The 16121-nt window shown below is 37.3% G+C and overlaps 1 protein-coding gene across 1 annotated transcript; it reads right to left on the bottom strand.

Annotated features, from left to right (window-relative positions):
• Positions 1 to 11997: 11997 nt before the first annotated feature.
• MZT1 (mitotic spindle organizing protein 1) lies at positions 11998 to 16066 on the bottom strand. The gene is made up of 3 exons (XM_054654504.2): positions 15927 to 16066; positions 13949 to 14094; positions 11998 to 12553 (listed from the first exon to the last, which is right to left on the bottom strand). The coding sequence occupies exons 1-3, from the start codon at positions 15973 to 15975 to the stop codon at positions 12530 to 12532; spliced, it is 219 nt and encodes a 72-aa protein (XP_054510479.1). The 5' UTR covers positions 15976 to 16066; the 3' UTR covers positions 11998 to 12529.
• Between the last annotated feature and the right edge of the window lie 55 nt (positions 16067 to 16121).

Below are 16121 nucleotides of genomic sequence, written 5' to 3'. Positions count from 1 at the left end.
TCATTTATGGTTTAATACAGTGTTCTAATAACAGTTCTTACTTCTTTGCAGAAAGATTACCATCAACTAAAGGAGACTCAGCAAAATCACTGGTGTGCAAGATGGCTGATACTTAGAAATGGAAAGTCACAGTGAGAGTGTGGTAAGCCAGTGAACTTGGATTGAAGGGACTATGAATAAACTTATATCACTTATAGAAGTGATTAAAATATTTGTTTAACATTCCACCTTAAATGTTTGTCCTCAAGGAAACACTTGCACAAGACTGGCAGCTCTGGTTAGGCCTCCCATCTTCCAGTGACAAAAATGGTACTCTATGCTGCTTAAAGGGCATTTATTTTGGGCATGGCTTTAAAACACAAAGCTTATGTTAAATTTATATACTGATGTTCCTCTGCTTCACTTTGTATGAACAAGGATTTGCTGAGTGTCAATTAATCAAATTATATTTCCCCAGGGAATTACTGTCCATGCTGGACATGGTGTGAGTCTACTTTAAAACATATAGACACACACACACACATACACAGATATATATATAAAACAAAGATTTTGCATTTTGATAAACATGGATATAATTTCTTTTTGCTTAGCTGGGATAGGTTGCATTTGGACAAGTTGTTTTTATGGGGACATTCCCCATGAAACTGGTTATCCTTATTCTATTGAATGCAATCAGGTATTTTAATTGAAAAAATTATTGCACATTCAGTGTCAAGTAGTTTAGTGGTGTTTAACCAGATGCTAAATAAGTGTCAAATATGAGACTTCACACTTTGAATACATACATTGCAAACTAAAGATTAAACATGTACATGTACATTCACATGTACATAGCCAGGCATAATCTTTGTACTGAGAAGCAAGTAAACATATCAGGCTTAAGAAGGGCCTAAAAAAGTGAGCTGGATTCAGAGCTTTACTAACAGATCAAAATAATTTTATAGGAAATATGCAATCCAAACCCATCAAAGCAGCATGTATATCTGCAATGGTATTCAATATATTCCTACAAGTTTTGTTTTTTATGAATTTTCTACAATTAATACGTTGATAAGCATGAGCATAAGAGATGTATGAGCTTCATTACACACCCTCATAATTTTTTTGTCACTGTCATTGTCAGTCCTCTGTCTTGCTACTCTTCTCTGGATGTCAGATTTGAAATTGGCTTATGAAGTTTTTCAGAACTTCATCAGAAGCTGCATTACATTTAAATGAGTTTTTCATTCCCCTGTTTCTTCTTGATTTTGATAATGAAACATTATAACTGCCCCTACCATTCTGTCTGACCCAGAGAAGCAAAAAACAGAATGTTTTCCCTCACATTTTTGTGGCTTGGGACACTTTAAATCTTGCTAGGCTGTGCAGGAGCTGCTTAAGCTTCTCCCTCTCCAAAGAACAAAAAACATTTTGGACAATTGAAGAACGTCAGAGTCTTGGCCACCACTTAAGCCACGTGTGAGGTTTGTATTCTGTATTATGTTTAGCTTGTTCATAGGCAAAACCTTTGGACTATCACAAAGCCTGTGAAAAAATCTTTAGCTTGTTCTAGATTTTGTCTGGGCTACTGTAAGGGAAAAATAAACAAATAACAAGTAAGTATATCTTTCAAGGCCTATTTGTACGAAGTCTCCGCTAAGACAAAAGAATCAACAAGACGCTTGCAACAGTGCCATCTGCTGACTCCCATACAGTAAGCCCTAAAACAGGATTCATTTGCAACAGCTGCAAGTTTGCAGCAAAAAGGTACCCACAGTGATCAGGAATGCCTTCATTTTCATTTTAACCAGTAAAAACTAAATTTCCATAGCTGGACACTTTCTTTGGTGAGAGAAGTGTGCTATCTAATTTCTACATTTACAAACAGCAGCTAAAAGAGTAAGACATACAAAATTGTAGAAAACAGAAATATTAAAATAATGCATCATATATTAATGTACTCATGTTTGGAGCTACAAAGGAGCTAGTTATGCACAGTTAAGGAAAATAGTGGGATTGAGAAAAAAAGCAAAGGTCTTGAGTCTAGTGTTCTGTATTTAAAACTCTGGAGAAATTAGATAATCCTTGAATTAGCACTTACATTCTACCATTCTTTTGAAAGGGAAACTGTGATGACCCAGGTAACTTAAAACCAGTAAGCATCATGAAAAAGCCAGGGAAAATTAATGGAAAAGCTAATAAGCTGATGTGGGATTCAATTAATACAAAATTGAAGGAATGAATGTAATTAATGATGGTCAACATGGTTTTGTAGAAAATAGGTCTTGTTAAATAAAACTTACTTCATTCTTTGATGGGATTATTAATTTGGTTTATAATCAAGTCACTACTCTATCTGTAATTGCATGCTTTTGGACTTTCATGGGAGTTCTGACTTTAGAAAACATGACAGCCTTTTAATTTTTTAATGGCTTTCACAGTCTCAATAAAAACCCCTTTCATGGGCTTCAGAAATGGGTAAATCTTCCAAAAATCAGTATTCAAAAGCAAAGACAATGTTGAGACTTGATTTTAATAAAGAAAGGCCATATAAACAAGCACATATTGTGGCCATATTATATAATTCAAGATCACACACAAGCAGGGGCAACCAAAGTGATTTTTGCAGTGTGCTACAAGGTTCTGTAGCTGAGCTGATGCTTTGTCATGGATAAACTGGAATTAAATGACAAAATTTTGGCTTATATGATTTGTAGTTTACAAAAAAAGCTGGCAGAGTTGTAAATGTAAAGAGAAGGCAAACAGAAAGAGGGTTTTGAACTGTTCAGTAAGGTGGACCAATTTGAACAAAAGGCATTTTAATGCAGATATATGAAAAGCTAAGGAACTGGCAACAAGTTGGGCCACCAGCTTCTGCGAAACAATGAACTCCAGAAAGGACTTAGGGGGTTGCTGAGGAAGCATTAAGCAAAAGGAATTGTGAGTGTGATCTTGCAGCAAATCAGAGCAAATCTTATCTCCACACACCATAGTTGAGATTGCTATCAGACTGAAGGGAAGGGAAAACCCCACAGGTTGCAAAAAAGACCAGAGTGAGTACTGGAAAGAAAAAGAAAAATGTTTTACAGAAAGAAAAAATCCTTTCAATTTATCAAAAGGAAGATAGAGTGGTGACTTGATTATAATAGCTCCCTCAGGAGAAAATCCCACACACTAGAGGGTTCTTTAGAATGAAGAAGGAAAAAAGCATAACAAGCAGCTGTGTACTGAGCTCGAGCCAGATAAATTAAAACAAGAAATAAGGGACACAAAGTTTAACAGAGGAGATGATTAACTGTGGAACAAACCAACAAAGGAATCAGTGGATACACTATCTCTATTAATGTCTTCAACTAAAGAATAAATGTCTTGTTGGATATGCTTTATCTAAACACAAGTTATTGAACTCAATAGAGAGGTTGTTGGGTGAAATTCAAAGGCTTGTGAAATACAGGAAGTCAGAGTAGGTGATCTAATGGGAATATTTGCAAAGACTAATCTTAGCCTCAGGATACTAGTCTCCTTGGGTTACCTTTTCAGTCAATAGAGAGTTTCCTTTAGAGAGCAATTCAGAATAACTTTAGTGCTCTCTCTGCCCCTCTCCACTGAGAGCTTCCCTCTCTCCACTGACTGCAGAGACAAACAGAAGTTAAAGGATAGTTTAAATAATCTGGGGTTTGTTTTTCTTTTCTACAAAAATACCACCACCATAAAGTATAAAATTGCAATTTCATTAAATATTTGGGAAAGGGCTTAGTGGGTGTGGGGAGTACAGGGACTGAGATGGGGACAGCTCTCTTTTCACTCATTAACCCTTGATAAACTAATCTGATTATACCTTGTTCCTGAAAGATTATCATCTATGGAGAGAGGCTGAAGATTAATATGGTACTTCTATCCTACCCTCTTAAATATCCTACTTTAGGAAATCTCCATCCTACCACCATTCCCCTCTCCTTTTGGAGAACAAAGAGAAGAAAGAGATTCAGAAACATTTGGTGGACAGAAATGACCTCCTCACCAGACGGCAGCTGGGAGTATTCATCCTGCTTCTACTTTCTATTTTCACTGCTGGAAATGGTAGGAGTTGTCTTAATTCTTATGTAACCTACCACATCTAATAAACTTGACTGTTTATTTGGTGTTTATTTTAAACTGTGATGCTGTTATGGTATGGGTACATCCATTGGTATATTTTCAGCAGGAGAGGTATATCTTCCTACATTTGTCAGGATGTGTGGCACCCTTACCTTGAATGTGCCTTCTTGTCTTAAACACTGCAGATTGCTGAGTAACCACCAGAAGGTATTTAAACACACAAAAAAGAGAAAAGCCAAAGTGGCTGCGAACTGCAGTGGGTGAAGTACTGCACTGAAGGAAGTACTGTCACCCACTGCAGCTTCTAAGACAGTTTGTATAAATTCTATTACTCTGAGTGAAAGGGAAAAGATGCCACTACCCATTTGCCATGCTGAAAACTCTCTCTTCTGTGGCCATTCTACTACTGCTATATCCCTTAGTAAAATTTAAATACAAAAAATACAAAATGTTACATTCTTACATTCTTAAACCTCAGTTTTCTCTTTTGTGAGCCAAAGTCATGCAATCAATAGCACACTTTTTTATTGTTCTTTCTACTATTTAAAATGTTTTTAAAATAAATCAAAAGGTTAAATTGCACCAGTCCTTCATTAAACTGGAAATTGATTCTAAAATACTATTTATTAGAATCCATACAAAACTAATAGAGGGATATTTTACAATGCTGCAGCAGTGGTTGCAAATGTTTGCCTGCCATCTAGTGGAATATGCAACAGTTTCCGGTAATACTTCTATTTATTCTCCTACTTTTTGTTTTACAAATATTGGAAGGGCTTAAAAAATTACTGACATAAACACAAAGAACATGCATGATAACTGTACCTTCTCAATAAAATTATTAAGCAGCAAACTTTAATTGTCGCACAGACAAAATAGTAATTTTTGTGGATATCAAGGTATGCAACGCAAATCAGGTTCTGTCTGCGGATCCTCTCAGATGTTGGGACAGACAAAGATAAAGCCAAATAAGTTGAAATTAGGGCAAAGCAATGCCTGGTTTTTTTCCCTAGAGATGTTTTGCTTAAACTAAAAACAGATGCCAAATGTTATTTGGACACATCACAGGACAGTAATAGCAAAACACAAATAAAAGGTGTATTTTAGAAGAATGAAGGATGTCTCTGATATTTATGTGATCTCTCTACAAACAACACTGGCATACATATACCACTGCATTGGATACCTACACTGCACAATATAACATTCTAGATGTATCTTAGGGATACCTAAATAAAGATGTTAGTGTACCAGGACACTGAGCAGATCTGAGCATGCAGGGTATTGCACAACTCCACTTTCTCTGATAGTTGTGCACATTTGATGACCAATCAAAACAGTTTTATCAAAACCATTTCCAGCAGAAAAGTCAGTCTCCAAGAAAACTATTATTGAATAGTGCCTGATTATCTTGAGGAAATATTGTAGAAATGACTGCTGAGAAATTGGAAAACATTGAAGCCTGACCCTCTCTAATGAGAGAATTAAAACTGAGGGGAGAGGAGAGAGGAAAATAATGAATTGTGGCAGTATTTATCAGAAAACCCAACTCACAGAAGATAAATGGAAGCACAAGACATAGAACAACAAATTATAACACTACACTGAAGGAGATCTTTGGAGTTTTAGTAAAATAATTTTCCTTATAATTTTAATTATTATTATTTTTTAATATTTAGATGAAGGAAAACAACCTATTTTAACTAGAGTGTCCTCCCAAGTGAAAACGAAAGGATTTTCCCAAACAAAATCATGTCTTTATCTCCCCCATCCAGCCACAGTTAAGATGAACAAAGTCCCCATTCCCTGTTGATTCATGTGCTCTATTGCTATTTTCACTAACTTTCATAAAACTTCACAGTGTCAGTGCCAAATCTGGCCCAACGTGTCTAAAAAAGGAACAGCTGCTGTCAAGTCATCTAATGAGAGCAGACAGCCACTGATGGACAAAGACTGGTGGCTTCATCACTGATATCATGCTTACCATGAAAGGCATAGCCTGAAATACCATGCTAAAAATGCAGGCCAGATTATCAGTCTGTGTATGCACCAGAGTTATTTTTCTGTCTTCAATGAGTGCAATCATCATGGCACATAAGAATAAATAGCTGTGCATGTACCTTGTGTTGTTCCTGTGCCTGTAACAGGTTTTACCTGAAGTGAAGCTAAACAAAACATTCCTTTTTGAATTAAAAAAGCACTTGCTCTGAAAAGAGCCTGAGTTTTTCTTCAGTCTGTATCTCTGTATATCCAGTATCTTACACAATTCAGTGTATTCTGAATTCTGCCTAAGAGAATAGCAAGGCTCCTCTTTACATGTCCTAGGAAATTATTGTGCAGATGTTTCCGTATCTTTACTTTACAATGTGCAAGACCAGTGTACAATTCTTCTTTAAATCCCTCATTGAATCTTATATGTGCCAGAGCATTGTATTTGCAAATTTTTAATATTTTTCCTTAACACTGATTTTGCAGCACTTATGTACCATAAAGTCTCAGTATTTATGTGCATATTATTTTAACATCCTGGGGTTTTCACAGATGTGAATTACAAACAGTAAATAACTACCTGCTGCTTACTATAGGCTTTGAATTCAAGACAAGTTTGCTGGTCACAGGAATGAGACTATTTCTCTGTCCTCGATTAGCTGCCCCCTCAAAAAATTATAATTAATCCTACTCACAACCATATGCCCCTATAAACTGGCTTGGGAGGAAAACCAGGGTGTGTACCGAGCAGCTTTCCTAGGAATGCAAGATGAAATGTCATGAGGAGCTTTTCTAGTAGCCCAGGAAAGTGGGATGGAGTGAGAGCTGATAGCTCCTTCCACTCACATCCTCACCAGCTACAGCAGGCAGCAATGCAGGAGGGGTTGGCAGCCTTACTGTCTTACCAGCTTCAAGGCCAAATGCCAAGGCAATGCGCCCATCCAAGTCTCTCTTTTCTCTATCTCCTGTCCATTAAATAGGAAAATAGCTGTTGGTATCTTCAAATATACTAATTTTGGATCTGGTGTACAAATAAAATAATTAAAATTAAATTCAGGCTGGGATGTCCATCAGCTTCTTTACCCTCCTGAGGCCTCCTTCCCTCCTAAGGGTTCCTGTTCCTCCTGACTGCTTACTTGGGTAACCACAGTACAGCCTGGCATCATCTTCTTCACTCCTTCATTTTCCATCTCCTTCACTGAAAGTTAAATTTGAGCATTAAACTCCCACTCACCTACATAATGACACCACTGAGCTCTTTCAGAGATCCATTTTCATGAGCCAGTCTCTTTGTACATGTGAAAATTTGAGGTGAAAAAATAAGAATATTTATAAAGTGATAATAAAAGTGCCTAGACTCAATATATTCCAGATTTCCAGTGTAGATAATTAATAGTTGTGGTGTTTGGGTTTTTTTGATCAGGGAACATTTAAATATCTTGGAAACCAGGCTTCCATTTATCTTACTGACAGAAACATCACTGATAGTCATCCTAAATATTCCTAATTTTCTTCACATTACTTAGAGCTGCTTTACACTGCCCTTCACACACTCTGCAGTCAAAAGGAACTGCTCAAGTCAGACTCTCTGACACCCTGCAGAGAGGTACTGTAGACTTCACCCCAGAAACTGGATTAAAGCATGTCCTTTGGAATTATTTTTATTTCATTTTAACAACATCAAGCACTAGCCAGTTGTCATTTCCCTAGTATGCCATGTCAAAGTTTACTTACTTTCACTCCTAGGAAGCTGTGCCTTACTTTTAAGGTTTGACTTCTCCAATAACACCTACTGAATCTGGTTTTCTCTGTAAGGTTAAAAAGATGCACCCACAAGACTCCCTTTATGTTCAAGGGCATAACTAGAGTCATTATGTCTCTTCTCAACTTCTCTTTGAGAACCTGCACACTCCTGAATGCTTTGAGACCTCCTCAGGCTTGCTTTCCCATCCCTAAAGAGTTTTATGGCTTCATTTAAATTATCCTCATGCTTTCTTGGAGTATAAACAGTGGGTCTGGAAGCAGTAAATAGACAGCACTATGGTTTTACTTCACTATTTCTACTTGATGAAGCTATTTTCTGTAAAGCCATTCTGTAATTGCCACTTCCTCTCATTCTGCCTCTTGTTACTTGATTTTATCTTTTATTCTATGCTGATACAATCCCAAATTTACCAGTTTGGATGTTTGCTGCTATGTGAGATGACTGGTCTGCAACTCTCTGTCCTTGCCCTCACTCCTTTTAAAAGTTGAAATTACTTTGACATACCCTTCATTCTTTAAAATTCTTGTTTTCAAACTTTAATTAAACAGCACACAATATTTGTGTCTCGGAGTTGAATCCTCAAAGTAAAGTCAGCTGCCAAAGTCCCATCACACATATTAATGTAAAGCCCCTCTGTTCAGCATTAGATCTCTTTAAAGCAGGTTGTCTACAGCCATACTTTATCATGGATCACTGCTGAGTCTTAGGTCATTGCCATTTTTTGTGCCTTTTAATTTACAGTATATTAAAATAATAAGGACTGCAGTGTTTCTGTAGCATGGAACTATGAGCATGCAAAAGCAGATGTGATTTTTGAAGTGGAAAGTGTTGGGGAAGAAGAAAAGGCTCTGGTAAGCAGCCTGGTGGGAGCCGTCCCTGGAATAAAGTGTGCCTGCAACAGGGCACAAGTTAAACTCAGAAGGAAGTAGTTGATTGAATCAAAAAGCAAATCTAGGATTGAACCAGTTATTTGCTCACCTAGAGAGCAGCAGGTGGGGAAGAACATTGGGAATCCTGATAGTTATCAAGCATGCCATGCTCTCTGCAGGACTAGATTCACAACTGTGCTTAAACTCCCACAGTGAGAGCTGCTGAATGTGACACTGAAGACATGTGGAGTAAGAATGATGCATTTTAATTCACAATCACTGAAAAGGAATGAAAATAAATGGTCAGCTCCTGTCACCAGTTGTCCTTTGCAGTCTTTGATACATTGTGTGCTACTTGACTTGCTTATAATTAACCTCAGAAAAGGAATAAAGCAACAAAATTTCCCAATGATAAAATTAGTGACGGTAGCAAACTGTGATGATGGCAAACTGTGATGAACTGGAGCAACACATAGAAGATTGATTAGGAAAAATGTGGCAGATGCAATTCAGCACAAACAAATAAATTATACACATGGATATAAATAATCATAGTTTCCACATATGAAAAAATAATCTCTAAGCTTATCAGTCTGCTAAAGAGCGAGATCCTGCAGTTACCATAGATGATGCAATGAAAACAGCTCAACATTCAGATCAACATAAAAAAGCAAGTGAAATATTAGGAAGCACTAGAAAAGGAATAAACAAGAAAGTAATCAAACAGACTAGTACTTAGGTGCATGGCTAAAGTTGTGTGCAGTTTTGGTTCCCTTCTCAGAAAATAATATATGACACCCAGAAAAGTTACAAACAACAGTACATACAGAAGCTATTCTATGCTTTTGGTCACTCACTGCTAAAGCAGTTCAGTTTAGAAGATGAAATTTAAAGGTGTCTTACATATCTGCAGAAACATGGCATGGTAGACAAAAGTTTATAGTGCAAAGGACATTAAACTAGTGAATATCAGGTTCAAAATGAACAAGAAGTGGCAATTCTTTATGCAACAGACATGAACTGATAATGGCTGCTGTTATTCAGGAAACATATATAGTCCAAAGGAAACTAGACAACTGGAAAAAATAGCATTGAAAATTACTAAATAGACAAACCATATGATGTTCAGGAAAGCCTGGAATAGAAGACATTTAGAAGCCAGGAGAACACAGAAGAAAAGCAACCAAACATGCTTGCATTGTTCTTATCCTTCCTGAAGCAGCTGCCTTTGACTACAAAAGAAGCTATTGTGTTAGAAAAAACAACTTCTGTCAGGACACGTATAGATATTCCTATGTTTACCTTCTTCAGAGTTCCAAGAGCACGTAAGTAAGGAGCACAGAGGAAAAGCACGTGCTGTTTGCTCAGCTTCTTGGTTAAATGTAGTGGAAGGTGATGTGTGTTACAAATGTAGCCAAGACTTCTCAGCCATCACTGCCAAGCCTCAGCACTCATGTTCACATAGTAGGGATGCTATTAAAGTGATAGACTTACCTTGCACTCCCAATATTTCCAGTATGAAGTTTCCTACCAGAGAGATTTTCTATTTCTCACCGGGAAGAAGAAAAAAAAAACTTTTTGTATTTGTTATGGATAGTATCCCAAACAAAAAGCAGTCAGGAGTTCTCTTACCTTACCTTAAGAAACAACATGTTTAGTACATTTAGTACATTAAGTACTTAAAGTACTAAATTAGTACCCTTTAGTACATTAAGTAACCAATGTTACCATTTAGTTCCATGTAATAATGACAATAATGCACTTTTAGTTTTATAGACATCAAATTGGGGTTTTGAATGTCAAAGACATGCCCTTCTTCTGGAATTCTGCAAGACAAATGGTCTACCAGAAAATGTCCAAATGCATAAAAGCTGTAAATGGTAGATGCAATTTACTGGACAGTTCAAGAATTATGAATAATTTTATAAATTATGTATAAATTGTCATTGCAGTTGTAAGCTGGTTTTAAGCATTTCAAGGACATTGAACCCAAACCAAAATCAAGTTAAAAAAACCCCTGGAAATACATAAAACTAATCAATAGAGTGACATTCAAGGGAAGTCATCAGACTTCCTGTATTACCCAAGGATTTGGCTGTTGAGAAAAGGAAATGCAGCAGCAGAAGCATATATTCTAATAAAGTTTCATTATTATTTTGGGTACATTTACAATAGTTTACAGAAAATTTTCAGAGTTTAAGTTATGCAAGGGAAATCTCAGACTGAGATGTGACTCCTGAGACCAGCGAGAATGCTCCCCAAGTCTTGTCTCATTTTTGACATGTAGTACTGAGTCTAGAGAAAATTAGAACTGAGCTTATTGCTCATTTGTGCTGATCTGACCAGACTTTTCAGGATATTTTACTGAATTTTCAGATTTCTAAAGATAAATTTCATTGTTGATACCTTTTCATACGTCAGCATTCAGGTTATGAACATTTAAAGCCCTTTGTAAATTGCTGCTATGAATGTGCAAAATGAAACCACTTAAAAATTCCCCAGTTTGGTTATTTACAGCATCTTCCTGGAATGATGTTTTGGCCAGGCTAACTGGAAATAAAGGCAAGTGATTCAGTGCAATATAAATATTTTCCTATTCTCTTTGTCAGCAATATGAAGTATTTAGCTTTCTTGATTGCTTTTTCTAGCACTATGATCCAGAGTGTGTATGATGTATAAACTCTTCAAGTAAAAAGAACTTTTTATCTCTGCACAAATATAACTTTTGGCTCCACTAAGATTCCAGGTTCATTCCAAATGTGCTTTGCCCTGTTAACCCTGCAGATTGCTTTAGGTCCCGTTAGTGCTATGCTTTGAAAACAGCATAACAAAAAAAAAAAAAAAAACTTAAAAGCCTTTAAAAACCCTCCAAAAACTTACACAGCAGGAGATGAAGAACACACAAGAAACCATCTTCTTACAAAGTAGAATTCCTGGGTGCAGAGATACTTACTGGATATTAATGGTTGTTTTGGCATCAGTGAAGGTTTCCAGTGCTAAATGAGAAGACATTCCTATACCAAGCAGCTGTTTAAGACTTACTGATACTCATCGACCAAATCAGATGCTTCTCATGTGTGCACTGACTATTGTATTGCAGCAACAATACAGCCTTAATATTTTTAGATCCTACAGTCAGAACAAATGTAACAAATGTGGCATTTGAAACATTCCATGTCATACAAAATTTAAATTTACATACATATCTACATGGATAGCTGAAGAACTTTTGTTATCTAAGTTAAACACTTTTCCCAGCAATTTGAATTGAAATCAAAAGCACAATTCATGACCTACATTATTAAAAAAATGCTTTATTTATTACTTTCAGCTTGAGACTTAAGTTACTGCCCTTGCTCTAAAATAAAGTCATTATGGGCTTCATTCCTATCTGGACCATAAAGCAAGACTAAAATTGCACATGTAGCTTTTCATCACAGCAATAGATAAAACCCATGACACACTACCACTTCCAAAGGATGCATTAACAAAACTGCACTCATTCTAACAAGGTTTGTTGGTACACACTAATAAATTCAACAAATGTACAATATCGGGCGTGATTTTAAATATACAGGATGCCAAAGAAAACAATTGCACCACATTCACAAACAGTTCACAAAAATACCAATAATATTACTGGTGAACTTTTTAAAAACTTTTCAAAGCTATTATATATATACACCATTCTTTTGAAAACTATTACAGAAATACTCTGAAACCTTCACATACACTTATTCAATTTTTTTTTCTTAATACTGGCAATCTTCAGAGCTCCTGGTAAGTTTAACTTGGCATTCTTCTCATGCAGAGATTTTCTCCCATGTCAGCCTGTCATATTTTCAGCAGCCTAGAAGCAGAAAAAAAATTAACCCAAGTCACCAAAAGAGACATCATGTAGATTAAATTTAATCTTTTTTTGTAACTTTTTAAAATTACCTAGAGAACTTAGGGGTCTAAAAAAAAAGCTACTTAGGAATTTTTTTTCTAATGAACACTACTTTTTCCTAAAAAATAATGCTCTCAGCTGCCATCACCCCTTACTAGAAGAGCCACTGCTGTTTGCTTGTCTTACATCCTGTATCTGAGCCTATCTTACATCCTTTTATCTTGTACATTTCCTCCTAATACTTCCAAGAAAGGCTCAAATGCACAAATATAGTTACCTCTGGAGTTTACTTCACATAATTTATGGTAATTATTACTCATCCATGTAGATTAGTTATTGACACAAAGCTCAGATGAACTAATCATAACTGCATAAATCACACTACCAATTATTTGATTAACAATATTAGTGTTTTTATCACTGAATAACTACAGTCAACAAAGCACAGTTATTGAAGAATGACAGTGGTAGATTTTATACCAGTTATGGGACAAAAAGACAAAAGAGAGCAACAGGAATGGGAAACCAGTGAAAGCAATGGAAGAAGTAAAACAGCCCTCAATTGTTTGTATACACAGTTAAATGCATATGTAAGACACATTAATACAGACACAAATACAAAATATGCATGAGCATAGAAAAATGTTAAGTTAAAAATAAAGTCTGAAATCTTCCAGAATAGAAGCAAGATATAGGTTTCCCCTTTCACCTGTCAAAAATAGCCAAATATAAGATGCAGTAGTAAAAAATCCTGTCTGTGATGTTTAGGTAGACAGTAAAGAATGAAAATCCTTTAAAATGCAAGTGAGGTTTTTTTTTTAACCATCTACTAGTTAAACAGGTAAATACACATATACTAATAGCCCTATATATACACACATCATGAAATCCCCGCTTTCTGGTCTTGGGAAAGGTTGAAAACATAGGCTAAGGAGGTAAAAGCAATATGTTAAGATGATGTTAACAAGCTGCATGTACCTGTTCACAAGTACTGCGGCATACTCTTAAATCTGAGGTTTTAGTAATGAGGTGATACTCGTTAAAGGAGAAATCTATTTGTGATATTATGCAGGTAAGGGGACAAATGGTGACTATAATAAAAATTTGTGAGTTTTGGTTGTGTTCTTTTTCTTCAGAAGTGTTAGTTTAATTATTTTGTTTCTACAAAACAGGTTATTTGTAACATTTCTTGTTTCAAGTCCAGTTGTATTCATTGCCTCCTCTATCCAACAGCTAATTTGCTTGACTTAAAAATTAGTTATAACAAAGTACAATCTACAAACTGAAGTATAGCAAGCTGCATGTGCATCTGACTCTTAAAAACAAATTTATAAGCTTTTTAAACTAGAGCATTACCTTTAGAGCTTCTGTAGCCTTGCGCAGCTCTTTAATAACAGAAGATAAGGCTTCTGGATTTATCCCTTGTTCACAAAGTCGCACACAAATAGACAACGTCTCCATATCCAAGCCAGTGTTTAATATTCTTGAAATCTCAAACAGAACTGCAACAGAAAAAAAATGAAAGCACTTTAGTTCCTACAGACTATGAAATTTCAATGATCAAGATTGTTCTTCATCAACATTTAGATACTACAGCACTTTACAGTGTGAACATGGCAGATGTCCATTGCTGTTTGCAACAATAATTATGCTCAACCTTCTTATGCTAAAAGCTATAGCTTCTAACATAAACACCATGCTTCCCTGGTTCCGGAAATTTAATACTGGATAACAGGTTTTAAAAAATTAAAAAAAAAAAAAAAATGAAAAATTCAACAATTAATATACTTGTCAATTAGGTAAAAGGTAGGCTATAAGAACACTCTGTGCTTTTGGACTCCAGACACTGATGAATTCTTTTCTAGTCTTTAAGTGTTGAGGAAGTCTTTGGCAGAGAGATGTAGCAGTTTCTCCACAACAATTCTGAGCTCTTAACAACTTTGCAGACAACAACTGCTAAATGTCTGTATCTATCTTAAATAAAATATATACATAGTTACACAGGAAGTCTGGGCTCCTAAATCTGAAGACTGGTGAACTGTCCTTATCTGTTCTCAAAAGCCTTACTTTGTCTTTAAATCTGCCTGTTGTCCCTCCTGTCTAAAGCATTCCTGCAGAAGTGGAAAGAGGGAAGTTGTCAAGTACAGTTACTAGAACTTTTATTCTTTGTCCTTCCCAAAGAAGTCACTCTCTATCTGCACAAAATGGTTTTACCCTCTTGCAGCATCAGAGGAGCCATAGTGATCCTGCTAGTCCTACCTTGCCTCCAGCAGCAGGTCCGAACATGAAGATCACTGGCTGAAATGCTAATTTTTACACCAGCTCAACTCATGAAGGTCTGTACTAAAACACCCTTTTGTAACAGCAGCTATAACCTCAAGAGAAGGGAAGATGCTGAGAAAATAACAAATTCATAGCACTATCCCTTGAACATTCTACTGTGCCTCTACTCCCTCATTAGGGCATTTTCAGAGAAAGGCTCCACATTGAACAACCCTTAACAGGCTGCCTGGCTGCTTTCCACCCTGCATATAAGCTTTTGGTATAGGCATTTTGTGGAATTCCAGAGTCTCACACTACACTGAGAAACAAAAGATGCCAGCTTTGATTCCTCACAGTCAGGCTGAAAGTGAGCACCCCAGCTTCACCCACCTGCTCACATTTCTCACGGCTTATCAATCTCTAAAGTATTTCCCAGTACCCCTTCTCTCACATTCCCCATCCCACAACAGTACCTGAGTTCAGGGTTTGTTTTTTTCCATATCAGAATCTATTTTAGTTATGCACCACTGACTACTTTTCCTCAAAGCTTTCACACTATATTGTAGTTCGGGTTGTTCTGAGGGCTTTTTTTTGCACTGTACTTTGGTTTTATGACATGAGCCTCGAACAAGAACCAAACGTGGGGGTTCAGGTCAGTTCAGGCGCTGCCGCTGACACCGGCCCAGGGCCGCTCCCTCCTCTCTCACGTCATTTACGTCAACCGTTACACATAACGAGAAACAACAGCAAATATATATGTATATACACACACATATATAAATATATACAGACACTAAAAAACCCCTAGTATTCCATGCTAGCTACCTAGCTAAATTTCAAAAAGAAACAAAACCATGCAAAGGAAAAGCCACGTCAGGTCCAAAGACACTCGCTCGGCGGGGGCTCAGCTGTTTCACGAAGTAAAACAAAACCTGCCACGCGCTGCATCTTTGGGCAGCCACAGTCCGCGCCCCTTCCCCCAAGAGAGGCGCCCGTGCGCGCGGCCCGCGGCGGGGCCAGGCGCTGCCTCTCCCTCGCGTCCCGCCCGTCGCTATCCGGTGCTGTCACGCACCGTCCATGGTCTCCCTCACGGCGTTCAGGCTCGCGGCGTTGCTCGCCATGGCGACCCCGCCGCGCCCGGAAGCGGAACGCCGCGCGCACGCCCGGGCCCGCCAGCCCCACGTGACGGCCCGGCGCAGCGCGAGGGCGGTGGAGGCGGGCTTTCTTTGAATTCGTGCGGCGGCGACGCTGCCGATTGGCCCGTTCG

Source organism: Agelaius phoeniceus, chromosome 2, assembly GCF_051311805.1.
Source record: "Agelaius phoeniceus isolate bAgePho1 chromosome 2, bAgePho1.hap1, whole genome shotgun sequence".
Taxonomy (NCBI): Eukaryota; Metazoa; Chordata; class Aves; order Passeriformes; family Icteridae; genus Agelaius; species Agelaius phoeniceus.
Note: the sequence above shows the minus strand (reverse complement) of the source record. Positions and strands in the feature narration are given on the sequence as shown.

Coding starts and splice junctions, on each gene's coding strand:
- MZT1 (XM_054654504.2), bottom strand. CDS start 15,975: ATGGCGAGCAACGCCGCGAGCCTGAACGCCGTGAGGGAGACCATGGAC. Junction 14,095..15,926: donor CGTGAGGGAGACCATGGACG/GTGCGTGACAGC, acceptor TTTCTGTTGCAG/TTCTGTTTGAGATTTCAAGA. Junction 12,554..13,948: donor AGGCTACAGAAGCTCTAAAG/GTAATGCTCTAG, acceptor TTCTGCTTCTAG/GCTGCTGAAAATATGACAGG.